This window comes from Mustela putorius, unplaced genomic scaffold (genome assembly GCF_011764305.1).
Source record: "Mustela putorius furo isolate JIRA1106 unplaced genomic scaffold, ASM1176430v1.1 tig00003845_pilon_pilon_pilon, whole genome shotgun sequence".
Lineage (NCBI taxonomy): Eukaryota > Metazoa > Chordata > Mammalia > Carnivora > Mustelidae > Mustela > Mustela putorius.
In genome coordinates this window covers 96,131,925-96,147,550 of record NW_025421998.1, presented here as the reverse complement: position 1 = coordinate 96,147,550, position 15,626 = coordinate 96,131,925, and the positions used below count along the sequence as shown (strand labels likewise).

At 52.9% G+C, this 15,626-nt stretch overlaps 1 protein-coding gene across 1 annotated transcript; it reads left to right on the top strand.

Annotated features, from left to right (window-relative positions):
• Window positions 1–413: 413 nt before the first annotated feature.
• On the top strand, window positions 414–5,056 carry NOBOX (NOBOX oogenesis homeobox). Its single transcript, XM_045089752.1, has 8 exons — window positions 414–663; window positions 1,231–1,800; window positions 2,068–2,174; window positions 2,514–2,626; window positions 2,905–2,990; window positions 3,208–3,439; window positions 3,734–4,038; window positions 4,737–5,056. The coding sequence occupies exons 1-8, from the start codon at window positions 414–416 to the stop codon at window positions 5,054–5,056; spliced, it is 1,983 nt and encodes a 660-aa protein (XP_044945687.1).
• The last annotated feature ends 10,570 nt before the right edge of the window (window positions 5,057–15,626 follow it).

Sequence of the window (15,626 nt, the reverse complement as noted above, 5' to 3'; positions counted from 1 at the left end):
GGGCTCCCGTGATGAGGGGCCCCAGCGTGGCCTTCCCTCGGCCAGCTCGGAGAGGCCGGTCCCCGGGGCGCCGCGGGGCCCGGGGCTGCGACCAGCCCTCGGAGGCCAGGCGGCCCCGCCGGCGGAGCCGCGGCCGAGCCGAGGGGAGGGGAGCGGAAGGGAGGGGCGGCGGGCCGCACACCTGGGCCGCCCTCGGGGCCGGCGGGGGGGCGGGGCGGCCCCCAGGCCCGCGCGGCCCTGCAGCTGCCCCACGCGCCTCCCGCCCCGGGTGGGCCTCGCCCTGGCGGCGCGCTGAGGGGCGCGCGCTCGGGCTCCCCAGGGCCCGGGAGGCCCCTGCACACCTGCCCGCCGGCGAGGCTTCATTAGGCCGCGCCAGGGCCGCCCGGCGGGTCTCGGCTGCGCGAGTCCGGGCCATGGAAGCCACCCAGGAGGCCTGCCCGGAGCCGCGGGGTGAGCGTGGGGCGGCCTCTGGCCACGCGGCCCGAGTCGGCTGGCTTCGGGGTTGGGGTGGGCTGAGGGGCTGTGGGGGCCGGGGGATGCGTCCTGGCGGCTCCCACCTCTCCGCACGCCGGGCCCGGAGCCCTCGGACCCGTCTGGTCTGCGCTCCGGCCCCCGCGCCCTTTCCTCTCAAGGCCGAGCGCTCTGACGCGTCGCATGCATTGAGCACGTACTATGTGCCGGTTTCTCTAAGCTGAAGCTCGCCTCAAGTGCTGGCAACCCAATGTGTCCCCCACTGTCCTTCCTTATACACCAGCCAGCCTGTCCTTGTCCCTTCTCTTACGCAGTGAAGCCCCTACCTGCGGCAGAGTAAAGATGCAGTCTTAGGAGCCGCAGCCTCCCGATCTCTCTCCCAGGACACTCCCAGCCTCACCATTTGTCCCTTAGAAATGCCTGAACAGATTCCTGTCCCTTGACTCACATTCCTGGGGGAGGTTTTGGGGGAAGAACGCAGGCAGCTCCCAGAAAGTAAGTACCCCCAGATTAGGACCGCTCTCCCCTGGTCTGTGTATGCGAGCTCAGGCCCCCTCGTGGGTGCCTATGTTTGTTCACATCTTGCAAAGCAGAGGATTAGCTCATTGCATGATCTTTGCAACAGCCGAGTGAGAACGGTAAGCCTAGCATTACTGCTCTCCTTGGCGAGTGGACGCACGAAAGCTGGAGGCCAAACAGGACAGAGCAGGAAGCAGCACATCCTCGAAGTCCAGGCTCTTCCTTCTCCCTGCTGCTAAGCTCTGTGGGTGCTGTTCCCCACAGGCCAGGACAGTGGAGGCGAGCCCCCTGCTGCTGCGCCAGAGGAGGAGCTGCTGCCGAGGGCAGCCCCCCACAGCCAGAATGCCCCAAGTGAGGAACTGCCCCCGTCCCGCCCGGCCGCTGGGGAGAAGCTGCCATCAGAGGCCCCTGGAGAACCAGCTGGGGCAGATACGGGGAGGGTGAGCCGGCCATCTGGCTCCAGAACTCTCCACAAAGACACAGTTATGGACTCACCGAGACCTGGGCCTCCCGGGGAAGGCGGTTCCTGCCCAGTGAGAGAGGCAAAGCCAGGGAAGAGGTCCTACTCTCCAGCCTGCAGCCAGCAGAAAACGCTCAGTGTTGGGGGGCTGGCCTCTGCCTCTTCTCCGAGCGTCATTAACTCCACCCGTGCTGCACACAACCTAGTGCCTTGCGGGTCAGGCCTGGGGCCCTGCCATCTGGCCAACCTCCTCAGCACATTGGCTCAGAACAGCCAAAACACAGATCAGAAGAGGACCCCAGAAGTGACCTGCCAAGTTCGGAAAAAGACTCGGACCCTATACCGCTCAGGTAAGTCCGGAAGGTGAGAGGCCGTCAGTGGGTTGCTTCATCAGAAAGTGAAATTGGGACGAGGCTAGAAGGAGCCAGAAAGTAAACACCTCACAGTCCCCTGCCACAAAGCCCAGGAGAGAGAGAAGGCACCAGCCTAATGGGGAACTTAGTTGCAAGGCCCTGGGAAGATCCTTGGGTTGGGGACCGTGGTCTCGTCAGGAAGTCATCTGTCTTTCTCATCTGCTGCCACATCACGGTCCTCATGCATGTTTCTTTTTCTTCCAGACCAGCTGGAAGAGCTAGAAAGGATCTTCCAAGAAGACCACTACCCAGATGGCGATAAGCGCCGGGAGATTGCCCAGACAGTGGGGGTCACCCCCCAACGCATCATGGTAATGGGGCTTGGCCAACGGGTCTCCATGTGGGGGAGAAACAACCAACTGGAACTCTTGGGGAGCACAGCAAGTGCCCAGCAGCTCCCTTTAGGGGCTGAGGTTAGGTCTTAGATCTGGCTGTGTTTCTGCCCATTTCCATGTTGTTACCGCCTCAGATTAGAAGAGGAAAATCCCTCAGAGCTATCTAGGTGAACCTTTTCCTAAAACCACTCGCAGAGAAAGTCAGTGAGTGTAGAGTGACCTCCTAAAGTCAGGCAGCTCGTCATGCAACACTCAGAGCCTGAGTCTCGGTCTCTTCCAAGTTTCTGGAACTCTACAAGGGTCTCTGCCCTACAGGTGTGGTTCCAGAATCGCCGGGCGAAGTGGCGAAAAGTGGAGAAGCTGAACGGAAAGGAGAACACGGACAGTCCCGCGGGCCCTCCCCTTAGCCCTGCCGGCAGGCAGCGCAGGTAGGAGTTCTCCTCGTCCCAGATCTCTTCCTCATAGGTAGCAAGTGGGCTCTGAGCTGGGCTCCTGGGGTCTAGAGGGAGAGAGTGTTGGAGAGTTGGCCATGAAGCTGGAGTTCTTGGCCGATATTTAGAGACACTTTGGATGGAGGGGGTCGGGAAGGTGCCAGTGTCTTGCAGGAAGTCAGTGTTTGGGACTCTGGGGTCCCTTTCCCTGCGCTGAAGCCCTGGTCTAACTCTAGGGACACTAGGGCTACGGTTTTCACTCTGCCTGCCTCTAGCACTGCAGCCGAGCTGCCACCTGCTGTGCCCCTGGCCCCAGAGCCTGGTACCTTCGCTCAGGAGCCCCCTCTGGATACTCTCACAGGTAAGCTGACCACCTTCTGAGGGTTATATGGGGGGGAAGTGGCAGCTGGAAAGACAGAGTTCTTTCTAGATAGATGGGGAAGTGGGCCAGTGCTCTAGAGAGCACAGTGGGGCCTAGTCAGGGGGACGTAGGCATGGCCCCTTTTAACCATCCATAATTCCAAATCTGCATCCCCGCTTTCTTACCCTTGTAACCCCTCTTTGGCTTTGGTTCCTAGAGCCGCCCATGCTGCTGACCTCTGACCAGACTCTGGCCCCAGCCCAACAGAGTGAGAACATGCAAAGGGCCGCCGTGACCCCCCCACTCTTCAGCCCCCCACCTGTCCGAAGAGTCAACCTTCCCTTTCCCCTGGGCCCCGTCCCTACCTCTCAAATGATGCCTTTGCTTCTGGATACTCCTGGCAGTGACAACAGCCACAAAGATGGCCCCTGCGGGTCCTGGGGGACAAGGTATGGAGGCGGCTGGGGGTGGTCCCTGAGTTCTCTTGGGCAGGTGTAGAAGGAGGAAAGAGATCTCGGTGGGGATGGTTAGCTGAGAGGGGGAGTCCTAATTGTGATGAGATTAAAAGCATACGGTGGAAAGATCTAGACTCTCACAGCAAGGAGGTATGAGAAGCCGGGAACTGGAGAAAGCAGAGGAAGTGGCAAGTCTAGGGTCATGGACATGTGGACGGACTCAACTACTGTGCGGCCACTGAGGAAGCCACCCCTGAGCCTCTCAAAACCCTCCTTCGTCCCCTCCAGTGTCACGCCACCATCCCTCTGTTCGTACTTGGAGGAGCTGGAGCCCCAGGAGTACCAGCAGAGCCCCCCGCCAGGACCGTGCCTGTTCCCCCAGGCCGCGCAGCCCCAGCTTTACCAGCAGCCTCAACCCCAGTACTCCTACCTGCACCCCTTCCCCTTCCCCACGCCCCCCTCCCTGATCCCTCCGCTGCCGGACGACTCCCTCTTCTCGTCGCCTTATGGCCCCAGTGCGGGTCCCTCTCAGGGCTACTTCCTGGGCCCCCCGCCAGGGCCGATGGCGCTGCAGCCCCCTGCGGGGAACGTGGGTGAGTCGGGGCTGGAAGAGAAGGGCCCCTCGGGACTGCGGGAGGTGAGAAGGGACAGGGAGCCTCGCTGGCCGAGGGCGGGCTGAGGCAGGGCGAGGCCACGAGCGAATCCCCTCTCCGCGCCCCTGCTTGGCTTTCCGGAGCTTTCCGGGCGTCTGGGGGGGGGGTGGGGGCTGCACGGCGAGACCTGAAGCCTGACGCCCCGCGCCGCCGTTCCCAGCTCTGCCCAGTCTCCGTCTCTGACCTGAAATGGGAATCGTGTTCCTCTGCCGGGGAGGGACTTGCTAGGGTGAGAAACCGGAGGGGGGAACACGGCGTGGGGGGAAGGTAGGGAGTACAGGGCAGCGGAGGAGCATCCGGCCGCCCCCGCACCCCGACCTCTGGAATCCGGACTCCGCAATCGTAAGACCCAGTTCCCGCAGAAGGGGAGGAGAGCGCTGCGCAGGCCCGGCCGGGAGGCCGTCCGCATGCGGGGGCGGGGGCGCCCGCCTGGCCCCCAGGCCACTCTGGGTCCACGTTACCGAACCGCAGAAGCCGGAGCCCGTCCGTGGGGGCTCCGGTGTCCGCACCTCGTCTACACGGGCGCGGGGCTCCTCCGCTGCGTTCCGGGGGAGGGGCAGGGCGTCTGTCCCCGAGGACGTGGAAGGGCGGTGGGCGCCCGTCACCCTGTCTGACCTTTCTGCCCTCCGACCCCGCAGGCACAGCCCCTTGGAACGACCCTTGCTTGCCAGAACTGCCTTTCCCGGGGCCCTTCTGCCCGCAAGCCGTGGGGCCCCCGCCGGCAGGCGAGGGCTTCGTCCCGGAGCTGCCCCCCGCGCCCTGCGCTCCGGCCGGGAGACCTTCTCCGGGTGGCGGCGCGCGGCCGGACGCGGCCGGACCCGGACCCCGACCCGGACCCCGACCCGGACCGGCGCCCTTCCTCGGCAAGACCCGAGAGGAGCCGCCTGCCACCGCCGGGGAGGAGCCCCTAGCGCGGCGGGAGGTGCGAGGGGAAGACCAGGACCGCTGCGGCCCCTAGTCGCGGGCGGCGGAGTGGAAGGGGGGGCGGGAGGCGGCGGGTGCCGCGGCGGAGCCGGCGGTGCCGGGAAGGACCGCGGACTCTGGGGACGGCTGGAGGTCGGACATCCCCCCTCTCTGGGCCCACCTCGCCGGCCGCACCCTCCCCTCCGCACCCCTGTGAGGTAGCCTCGAGCCAGAGGAGGGTGCGCGTGACTTCCCAACGCCCTGCATGGTGACGTGCCTTCCTCGCCCGGCGAATGAGCCGGTGTCTGTTGTGGGCAGTAAACTAGTTTACTCGTGGGTCCCCGTCCGTGATTGTGTGTCTCCCCGCTCACTGATTAAAAGCTGCATTTCTTTCACCGCCTTCCCCTCAGCTGACGGGTCGGTGGCCGGCTGCCATCCGAGCTGTCCAGGCCGGGTCTCCTTTGGGCGTGATCCCGTGGAACCTGCGGTCTTCCCTGGGCCCATCTCTCCTGCTGGAGGAGAAATTGGGCGTTTTAGGAATAGGATTACAGGAGACAGTCAAGGATATTTTAGGTCAAGCCTCTAGCATTGCGAACCATAACTTATTTTTCCAAAGCTCTTTTCTGGGGAGAGACCTAGGAATGAGGGGCGGGAGCACCAAGGAGAGGATGTTCCTACCTGTGTGTGTAGCGCCGCATCTAATGGCCCCGCAGTGCCCAAATCACTAGGATCTGAGGGCTTTCGATTCAAGCCACATCGCTGCATTTGGTGAGGGTGTATGTGTGTACCCTTCTGGACCTCCAAACACTATGATTATTGGAAAATACACTTTTTCTCCCCAAAACGTGTATTAAGTAGTTATATTTGTCATAATAGTTCTAGAGTCATGACTCCTAAGAACTAAAAATTTCGGCAAAATATTTGGAAATGGAGAAGAAAGTTCTTGGTTGCACAAGAACATGTATGTGTGTGTCTCTGTAGGGTTCCCTGGACCGGTGGTACTGAGTAGCTCAGCTCTGCCATTCTAGCCGACGTCTCTCTGTGCCGCTCGAGGGTTGGAGCAGCCCGGCTTCAACAGCCTTAATTTAGGGATTAGAATGTGTACGTTGAAATGTGAAAGGACTTAGGTTATGATTCATATCTGGGTCCTTTAAAGTATATGTTTCACAAATCTTTTGTTTTTGCACTCTGTCCCACGAGGCCCACGGCATGAGCAGCCTAAGAGCAGCCATAAGGGGGACGGAAGGAAGGCTCTCCCTGTTCCATCCCGTGCTACTGACCCACTCTTTCCAGCAGCCACCACAATGCTTTCAGAGCCCCGTGAGCCCGGTGGGGAGGCTGGGTATTTTCCCTGCCAGCTCTTTATTGGTTCAGGCTCCTGCCCCTCAGAATCGTAGCAACTGAGTACAGAGCAAAGGCAATAGTGTAGCCGTCTACAGCCAAGAACTGGAGGGAAAGGGACTTCAAGGTCTATGCCTGGGGCGCCTGGGTGGCTCAGTTGGTTAAGCGACTGCCTTCAGCTCAGGTCATTCCAGCACCCTAGGACTGAGCCCTGGGTCAGGCTCTTCTTCTTCTCCCTCTGCCCATCCCCTCCACTAATGCCCCCTCACCTCTCTCAAATAAATAAAATCTTAGAAAAAAAAAATGCTATCCCTATATGCAACACAGCTAAAAAGCGTTACACATTCTAATGACAGACTAAAAAGAAATGAGATAATAACTAAGAAATAATGGTAGACCAAACAGAGAAAATGGTGAAGTTATTAGAAGCATAGGATCCTAGAAGTGGAAGAAAACTGACAAGTCCAAACTCTTGACAAACCCCGGCGTCCCCGCTATGCCCCCACAGAGGGAGGCCGCTGAGTCTTGATTTTCCAGTCACAGGCCACAAACGTGGCTGACTAAGTTGCCTAGGCAAGGGGCCACGGAAGTTTTGAAAGCTTTAATTATCCTTGAGTTCTTTCTTCTGCTAGGGAGAAATCTCTATTTTTTAAAAAGATTTTATTTATTTATTTGACAGACAGAGATCACAAGTAGGCATAGAGGCAGGCAGAGAGCGAGGGAAGCAGGCTCCCCGCTGAGCAGAGAGCCCTATGCGGGGCTCGATCCCAAGACCATGACCTGAGCTGAAGGCAGAGGCTTTAACCCACTGAGCCACCCAGGTGCCCCAGGAGAAATCACTATTGTTTAATTGATCTGAGTGTTGCTTTCCATGTGCTACAAAAAATAGATCCAGTGTTACAAAATCTGAGGTCCGTGGGTCATTCCTCTAAGTCTTGCCCTCCGTGGCTTGCTCCCTAGGCCCCTTACCATTCTGCACGTCTCCCTCCAAATGGAGAGGAGTTTATGGTTGTTCCTTTTAGGACAGTGCCAGAACGGGACCTGCCTTTAGTACAGTCTGGCCTATTGCACTGCACAGTGAGACTGTCCCCTCCATCAGAAAGGACACTCTCTATGTTGTCTGGAGAGGAATTGGATTTTTTTTTCCCCCAGTCACTTCATATTCTTGGTCCCATACAAACTTGACTGTCAATTATGACCCCTAGTCCCTTTTCATAGAAACTGCCTTAAAAACACTCTCTCTTACTTTGTATTTAGAGAATTGATATTTTTTCATCTAAATAGACAAAAATATACATTGTTTGTTTAGTCTCGTGTGGTTGACTGTAGCCCATTCCCGAGTTTGTCAGGGTGGTTTGGAGTCCTGCTCTAGCACGACCATGGTCTGGTCTTCGCAAACTGGATCAGTACGCTTTCTACATTTTATGATCATCATTAGTAAGCAAGTAATTACAGAGCATTTTGACATCCCTCCTTGAAAATACTCCCTTAATGAGCACTTTTTTGGGGCTGAAAGTTAAACTGGCTGAAAATCTTCAATTATACTATCATCCAAGGGCCATCCTTTGTAATCTCCAAGATTTTGAAAATACATTTTGGGAAAAAAAACTTTGCTGTATGGCTCACTCAAAACATATTCTTTCTATCGCACTCTAATGATTTAATATTCTTGTAAACGTAACAACATAGTAAATGAGATGAGTTTGGCATGGCTTATCTTAGGAGACACCGATTCTCTTTCACGATTTTTTTAATCTAACATCTTTCAATCAACTCTTCTAGAAATTTATGACAATTACACATTAAATTCATTCTTCCTTGGCTTCTACAAATCATGCCTTTAAAAAGTAGGATAATGCCTCTATTAAATCTTTGAGATCCTCTCCTGTTCTACTCTGGAAAAACAAAACAAAAAAAACAAAACAAATCAAAACAAAAACTAGAGTTATTTAAATCAGCCAGAAGATTGTGTTTGGGTTTTAAGATCATCTTATGGTTTTGGTCCAAGCTTTTAAATTTTAGGGTATCATCCTTTCTGGAGAAGAGCGGCTAAAATAAGAGCCAAGTGCTTCTGCTTTCTCTGGATATTACATGTTGACATGGTAACATCTGCCTCAAGGCACACGTTTGTCCTCTCCCGTCTTCTCTTCCTGTTCCCAGCTTGGTTTTAGTATCCTCATGGCCCGTATGGTTGTTAGGAGCATAATATTATTATGCTAATAAACGTTAGCATGTTTTGCAGCACAGAACTGCTTCTGGGCTTCACACTTAAGAGAGAGGATCCTTGGAATTCCAGAATATACTGCCTCTGAACGCTTCCATCTTTTCAGTCCTTTTAAAATCTGACCTTGTAGCCGCTCCATTACCTTTTGCAGGACTTCTTTAGTTCGTGATCATTGTGATCACATCTGTAGACATAGATTTTTGATAGTTCCACACCCATCTGAGCCGTCCGCATCTGTGCCTCTTGACAGCGCCAGCTTTGGTTAGGGTTTTTGCTGGCGTGCCAGAGGAAGTGTGCACGCTGGAGAGCCACGGTCAGGCCACCCCTCTCCTTAGATCGTGGGGGGCCAGCTGCATCTCCGTGTTCCTCCTACCTCGCCTCCCCCCACGGCACGCTCATCCTCTTGACCTCATCACCCGCACCACCGAAGCCTCAAGACTTTGCACTGGGCCAGAGCAGAATCCTTTCTTGCAGACTCTAGGAAAAAGCCGATTCCTCCCAAGTAAGCCGTCACTATCACCAAATTTCCACTAGGTGGCAATCTACCACCAGTTTCATTGGGGCCTTAAACTCTTCCGGGGGTTTACAGCCAGAAAGCCAGTGCTAACTTTTTCTCCAAAATACCCTACAGCCACTAATATCAGATATTCACGTCATTTGGATTGCAGCTTCGTTTGCCAGATAAAATATTAGATGTCCGGTTAAATTTGAATCGTGGACAAGCAACAGATGATCATTTAGTGTCCGTATGCTTCCTGCAATATTTGGGTGTTTTGTGTTTTTATTTGCTAAATCTGGCAGGAGCAGCACTTTGCTAGGGACATCTACGTCCATGAGAGCTTCACAACTGAACATCTGTCCATAAGGCCTCCAGCTCTCGACTCCGCTCTCCTGCTCCGCAGGCTCCTGTTGGGTCTCGAGCTCATTGTAGGAACCCAGTTCATTCAGGGCCCCCGCCCGCCTTTACACCTCTCCATACAGGCTCCGCACGTGTCTAAAAACCCTAGAAAATCTCTTGGAGTCCCATTCTATGTTCTGTTCCTGTTAGCTAAATTCTTTCTATTGTCTGTGTATTTCTGAGACAATCCATTAGCATTTTTGACTGCATATTTTAACATCATTTGCATAAGAATGCGTAAACAGCGGCTGCAGGAGACAATCTGGCTTTTGGTAATTTTGCACCAAGTCTTAAATGCTCTTGATTAATCAAGAATAAGTCTGATTTCCTGGAAATGAAACACTTCACCCACCTCAAAGGGGTGTTCTTTTGGTCCAGAGGGACAGTCTGGGAGATTTCGGATTCTTCCACTTGTGTTTAGTTTATACTGCTCTTTCAAAAATACCCACTTATTTGAGTTTTATAACAAAATCCTAAGAAATAAAGGCAGAGACATCCATTCTGTCCTTCAGTGGGGTTTTATAAGCACCTACAGTACTGGTGGACATGAAGATAAATGAAGCGTCTTCCTGGCTTTCAGAAACAGCCGCTCCCACTGGGGAGGACAGCACAGCGCTGTGCCGGTGCCCATGAGGACAAAGAGCCACGTAAGTCCACAAGAAGGAGCGGCCGTGCCTCCGGGGGCTGAGAAAGCTTCAGAGTCCTGAAGGAAGAGTGGAATGTGGGTAAGCAGAGACGGCAGGAAAGCGGATGTCCGGCTTCTAGAAGGTGCCATGAGCGTAGGGCCCCTGAGCTGGGGAGTCAGGCTCTGGTGCGCCCGTGGGAGCGGCCAACAGAGGGGCTGGGGTGGAAGAGTGGGAAAAGCTGCGAGTAAATGCTAAGACCTTCGAACTGTATTTTCTGGTCCGTTAGAGGCATCCACAGTTGCATCTCCTCGGCAGGACTTGCTCAGATTTGTGTTTTAGAAAGACAAATGGAGAATGAGATCCGAGAGCTCAGAAGGAGACACGGGGAAACCAGACCAGACGACGGAATCGGTCCAAGTGAGAGACAAGAGCTGAACGGAGAGCAGGTGGCCTGAAGGTCGGAGGGGGTTGGCTTTACTGAGAGATATTGAAGGTCGGAGAGTATTTAAGAGCCAGAATCAGCGTGATGGGATAGACGGTTTGCTGAATCCAAGTAAAAAGGAAGAGGAGAAAGACCTTTTAAGTAAGAAACGTTTTCAAGTGAGCGAGGAAATATGGGCACGGAGCAGCGTTGGGGACAGGGAGACTGTTGTGTTTGGGGACGGCGACGTTGAAGTGCCCGTGCTTATCTGGGTGGATAAGTCTGAGGAGAAAAATACGGACCTCGGGTCTATGACAGAGACAAGAACTCCAGGGCCTGTGGCAACTCCAGGGCCTTCTCAGCACAGAAGATGCTAGCTGCGGTCCAGACACCACAGGAAATTGCACAGCGCGAAGCATGGAGAAAAGTGGTCTTAGGGTCGCCTCATGGAAACACTAGGGAAGGGAAGGAGAACGGGGCGGAAGAAAAGGTGGCGTTGAGGTAGATGAGGAATGGCCCAAGAGTAGGGGTGGGAAGATGGGGAAGAGGTGTTGAATGGGCAAAGATCAAAGGCCCAGTTGGGTTTGTCGGGCTAGATAGGAGGTTGGACTAATGACTGAGCACAACATAGGAAATTATCCCAACTCACAGAGGAGGGCCCTGAGGTTTGAATGATTTTCTAGTCACACCTTAACCAAATCTAGAGAGAACTCTTAGGCATTTATTTTCCACTTCACTAAATGCAGATAAAAGAACCTTGCTTCCAGAATACCACTATATCATTTTATAAAAAGGCAAGAGCCTTCATAGATAAAAGGCTATCAATGGTAGATAACTCACGTGTTTGTACACTTTACACGATCACACGAGGAACTGAAAAAGCTTACTTACTTTGCCCAGAAATTGGTCCTCAGACAAAATACTAATGATGACGGTAACCATTTATTGAGCACTTACTGTGTACCTAGCTCTCCAATAGGGAATTTCATTTCACAATGATTCTGGAAGATATTACTCATTCGACAGGTGAAGATCCAAGGCTTAGAGAGGTTTAAATATTTGTCCCAAGTTGTGAAAGAAATACATTTTGGACAGCACGTAAACCTATGCCAGGGGGCGCCAGCTTCAAGAAGCCATGTTTTTGCTCATTTTAGAGGAAGACAGGAAAGGAAGTCAGAGGTGGGGAGAGCACAGTCCCACAATGGGTTTGCCCTGGATTAGATTTAGAATCAGATCCTTCCGTAGATCCTAGCTCTGCATTTAAATGACACAAAGACTCAGGAGTGTTCAGTTTTACTTGAAAGAGAGCCGTGCTGGGAGAGGAGGGCACAGAGGCAGCCGTGAAAGCGAACAGGAAGCTCCATCTTCCCAAGCTGGAAAGGGCTCTGGAATGGGTGGACAGAGCAGGCGGAGGGTGAAGTGAGGGGGCTTTAAGGGGCAGTGAGGGGGGGTGCCGTGGGAGCTGGATGCCAGGTTGGACCCGGCTCTGACAAGCATAATTATGCGGTAGATACCACCGTATCGAAGACTGTTACAGCCCATTCCTCCAGAAAGATCGCAGTCCAAAGTTTGGGAGCACACAGCCCAACGGGAACGTCATTCCAGCGTCAGGAATTGGGCGTTGGGAGTAAAAGAGTGGTCGTGGAACGGGAGGGAAACAGTGGGAGAGAGGCTATGACTCAGTTAGCGGAATTTGGCTGTGTGGGCAGGAGGAGGGAACAGCAAGCGGACCCCCGGTCTTAGCGCCCAGGCACCGCAAGATACAGAACTGCAAAGGAGCTGGTTTCCCCCTCTACACTGTAGCCTCTGTGCCCTTCATTTGTAGCTGTCACATTTTATTTGTCTCTCAGTCTCATTACTCTGGTCAAGTTGCCTCAAGTACATTCCTCCGCCACAGTTTTATGATCTGAGAATGGAATTCCCACCCACAGAAATCCCATGGTCCTTTCTGGTGCGTTTTCGCCCGATTGTAGTTCATGCCGTCCCTTTCATTAGATTCTGCCCGGTGCGTCCTGCTCTCCCGCGTGGCACCCTTGTCCCAATCCATCTTCTCATAGCCTGCCGGGGTGCAATCCGTTTTCAGCGACCCACTTAGCACTAATGAATCCAAGCATTCTGATTTGTCCGCCTGTGTATTTCACCTTCTTGCTCATTCTTCTTTTTTTTTTTAAAAAAAGATTTTATTTATTTGACAGAGAGAGATCACAAGTAGGCAGAGACACAAGCAGAGAGAGAGAGAGAGGAGGAAGCAGGCTCCCTGCCTAGCAGAGAGCCCGATGTGGGACTCCATCCCAGGACCCTGAGATCATGACCTGAGCTGAAGGCAGAGGCTTAACCCACTGAGCCACCCAAGCACCCCTCATTATTCATTTTGATTTGACTTTTCTGTCACGTCCTTTAACTCCTAATTATCTGAACTGGTGAAATCGGGCACTTTCAAACCCAGTGAATAAAAAATATCCCCGATTTAAAGGACCAATTTTTTTTTTAAATTTAGATAATCATCTTTCTTGATTTTCAACTGGAAAATTCCATCTCCCGCCCCCCTGCCCCCGTGTTAATGCCAGTTTTATTTTATTTCAAGGAGAAAGCCCAGTCTCTCTGCATAAAATCATTTTCCAGTAAAGACCCTCTTGTGTCCTCTCCTACCCTAAGCAGTCACCTCTTTGCACACACACACACACACACACACACACACACGCACACACGCACCCACAGGCATGTCCACACCTGAGACCCTCCAGTTCTTCAAGGCCTCGCTGCACTAGGATGATCCAGTTCTGAAAACCGCACCTTATCTCTGTTCCAGTCTGTTGCCCGGCCAGGCTCGGTTCTATCACCCAATCTGGCTACCAACAATTCCACAAGTCTGACTACCACCTCCTCCCCCGTCCCCCAAATAATCTGCCCACACATATTCTGTTTACTCAATCCTTGCGTTTTTTATGGCAAGTCACCTTCAACCTTTTGTAACGAGTACAAGCTCAGCAGATATTTGCTTAAATCCTGGAGGCCAACACTGGTCTGTGCTAGCCCGTGCTCGGGAACTAACCGGCTGTGTGACAGTGGCAAACCGTCTCCCCCCTGCAAGCTCCCCTGTGACAAGTAAGGGCCTTAGATGCAAAGATCTTTTGGGTTCTTTTGGCTCCAACAGCCGATGATTCTCATCCTCACCACAAATCGGCTCAATAAGAAAACCTTCTAGAAGATGCTGGAGGAGTCCCAGCCAAGGGGCCCTCCTTTCTCTGCCTCTGCATTTTCCTTTTTCTCCCGCGACCGTCTACTTCTCCGATGGCAAAGTCTCTTGCTGAATTTGTGGACTCTGCCGCAGTAACTCATGGTCTGTGGCTCACGGCCACCCTTTCCTGAGGAGGATGAACTTTCTCCCAGGGGGTTCAGGAGCCCCCTGGTCCGCAAGCAGGCTTAGAACCTCCATCTTGCACAGTGCAATAAAGAGACTGTCTCCCACTCTCCTGAATTTCCATCTGCATGTGCGGAGATAATTGCCCTCTGAGAGGCCTGGGTCAGCTGCCAGGAAAATATTTATCTGCCCATTGGTGCTCCTGGGGAGCTCTGTGGGCCAGACTCGGGCCCCTCCCTGTAGCAGGCTCTGCCCTCAGGCCTATTACTCATCCTCCAAGCAGCAGGGATCAGTAGTCACTCCCTTGGAGCTCCTTTACCAGCTTGGAAAAAGTTTACAGCACACACCGACCAGCCCAGCCCCTTTCCTCTGCACATTCCCTGTTCACAGGCCACCCAGAAAGAATAAACACCCTCATGCACTCACCTGCATTCCCCCGTCTTCTCCGTGCATGGAGCCTCGTTTCTGCAAAGCTCCCCGGGAATTCAGCAGAAGGAAGGGCTGCTTTGCTTCACCCTCTTCTGGGCAAGAGACTAGAGAAATGCCCACTCCGTAACTGCCAGGACGGCTGGAGGAAGTGGGTCAGAAACTTTCAAGTACAGAGAACGTTCTCAGCGTATTTGAATCATGACCAAGTTTGGCCTCAGTTCCCCTGTAGCTCATTTGCCTGTAACCTTTGGCCTCTCTGCACACCTGATTTCAGAGCTAGAAGATTACGTTAAAACAACAGCCTTGGAGTTGCCGTAATCACGCAGCTCCTGAGTCATGTTAGAGCAAGTGCAGCTCTAGGGTCACTGAACCTGTTAGTGATAGAAACAACCACCACCACCACGAGACATTAATACAGAGGTTTGGAAAACCATGTGCAAACATGAACAAGTCCTAACGGCGCGCCTTAGGGTGGGTGGGTGAGACACAGTGGTGTCTGGAAAGGGCGACTCCACAACCGGATTCCTAATTTAACTTCATTAACCAGAAGAGGCTATGATAAGGGGAGTATCACTTAACACTTAAGCACACAGTCTGCTCAGGGGAGAGCAACACGGGAGACAAAAGGAAATCGGGCTCGTTCAAGGGGATAAATATACGTGTGGAAGAAGGGGAGCCAGTGAGGATAATTTTCTTTAGATTTTTCAAAGACTTTTAAACAACTTCTAGCCCAAAGACTAAAAAGAAAAAACAAAATTAAAATTAAAAAATAAAATCAGTCATCATGGGACCAAAATCTATTTTGCTTTGACTCATGGATATAGAAGTTATTTAAGAGACAGAAAGAAAATAAAATTAGGGGAAATAAATAAATCTCAAACTGTGAACCTTCCAAATATTAGCATGTAGGCTGATGTTACTATCATCATTATAAATGACCACGACAGAGCAAATAGTACACAATAAACATCTTCAGATCATCGTTAAGTGGAAGTGAAAAGTCGATGGTGAAAATAAACTTTAAAGAAGGGCTAAGGTGTGTAACTGGCAAAAGTGACAGATGGAAATTCTACGTGGTCAAGGGCACGAACAAAATAGAAATCTGCATGATACTAAGCTCCAATCATGTTCTAATCCAGAAAAGGGCCATAAAGAATTCCTGTTGATGTCTCCTGAAGACACCACCCTCTTGCATGGTTTTGCTTAAAACAAACCAAACCAAAACAAAACAAAAAAACAAACAAATAAAAAAACTACCCTAGAGGCACCAGGGTGGGTCAGCGGCTTGAGCATCTGCCTTCAGCTCAGGTCAGGATCCCAGAGTC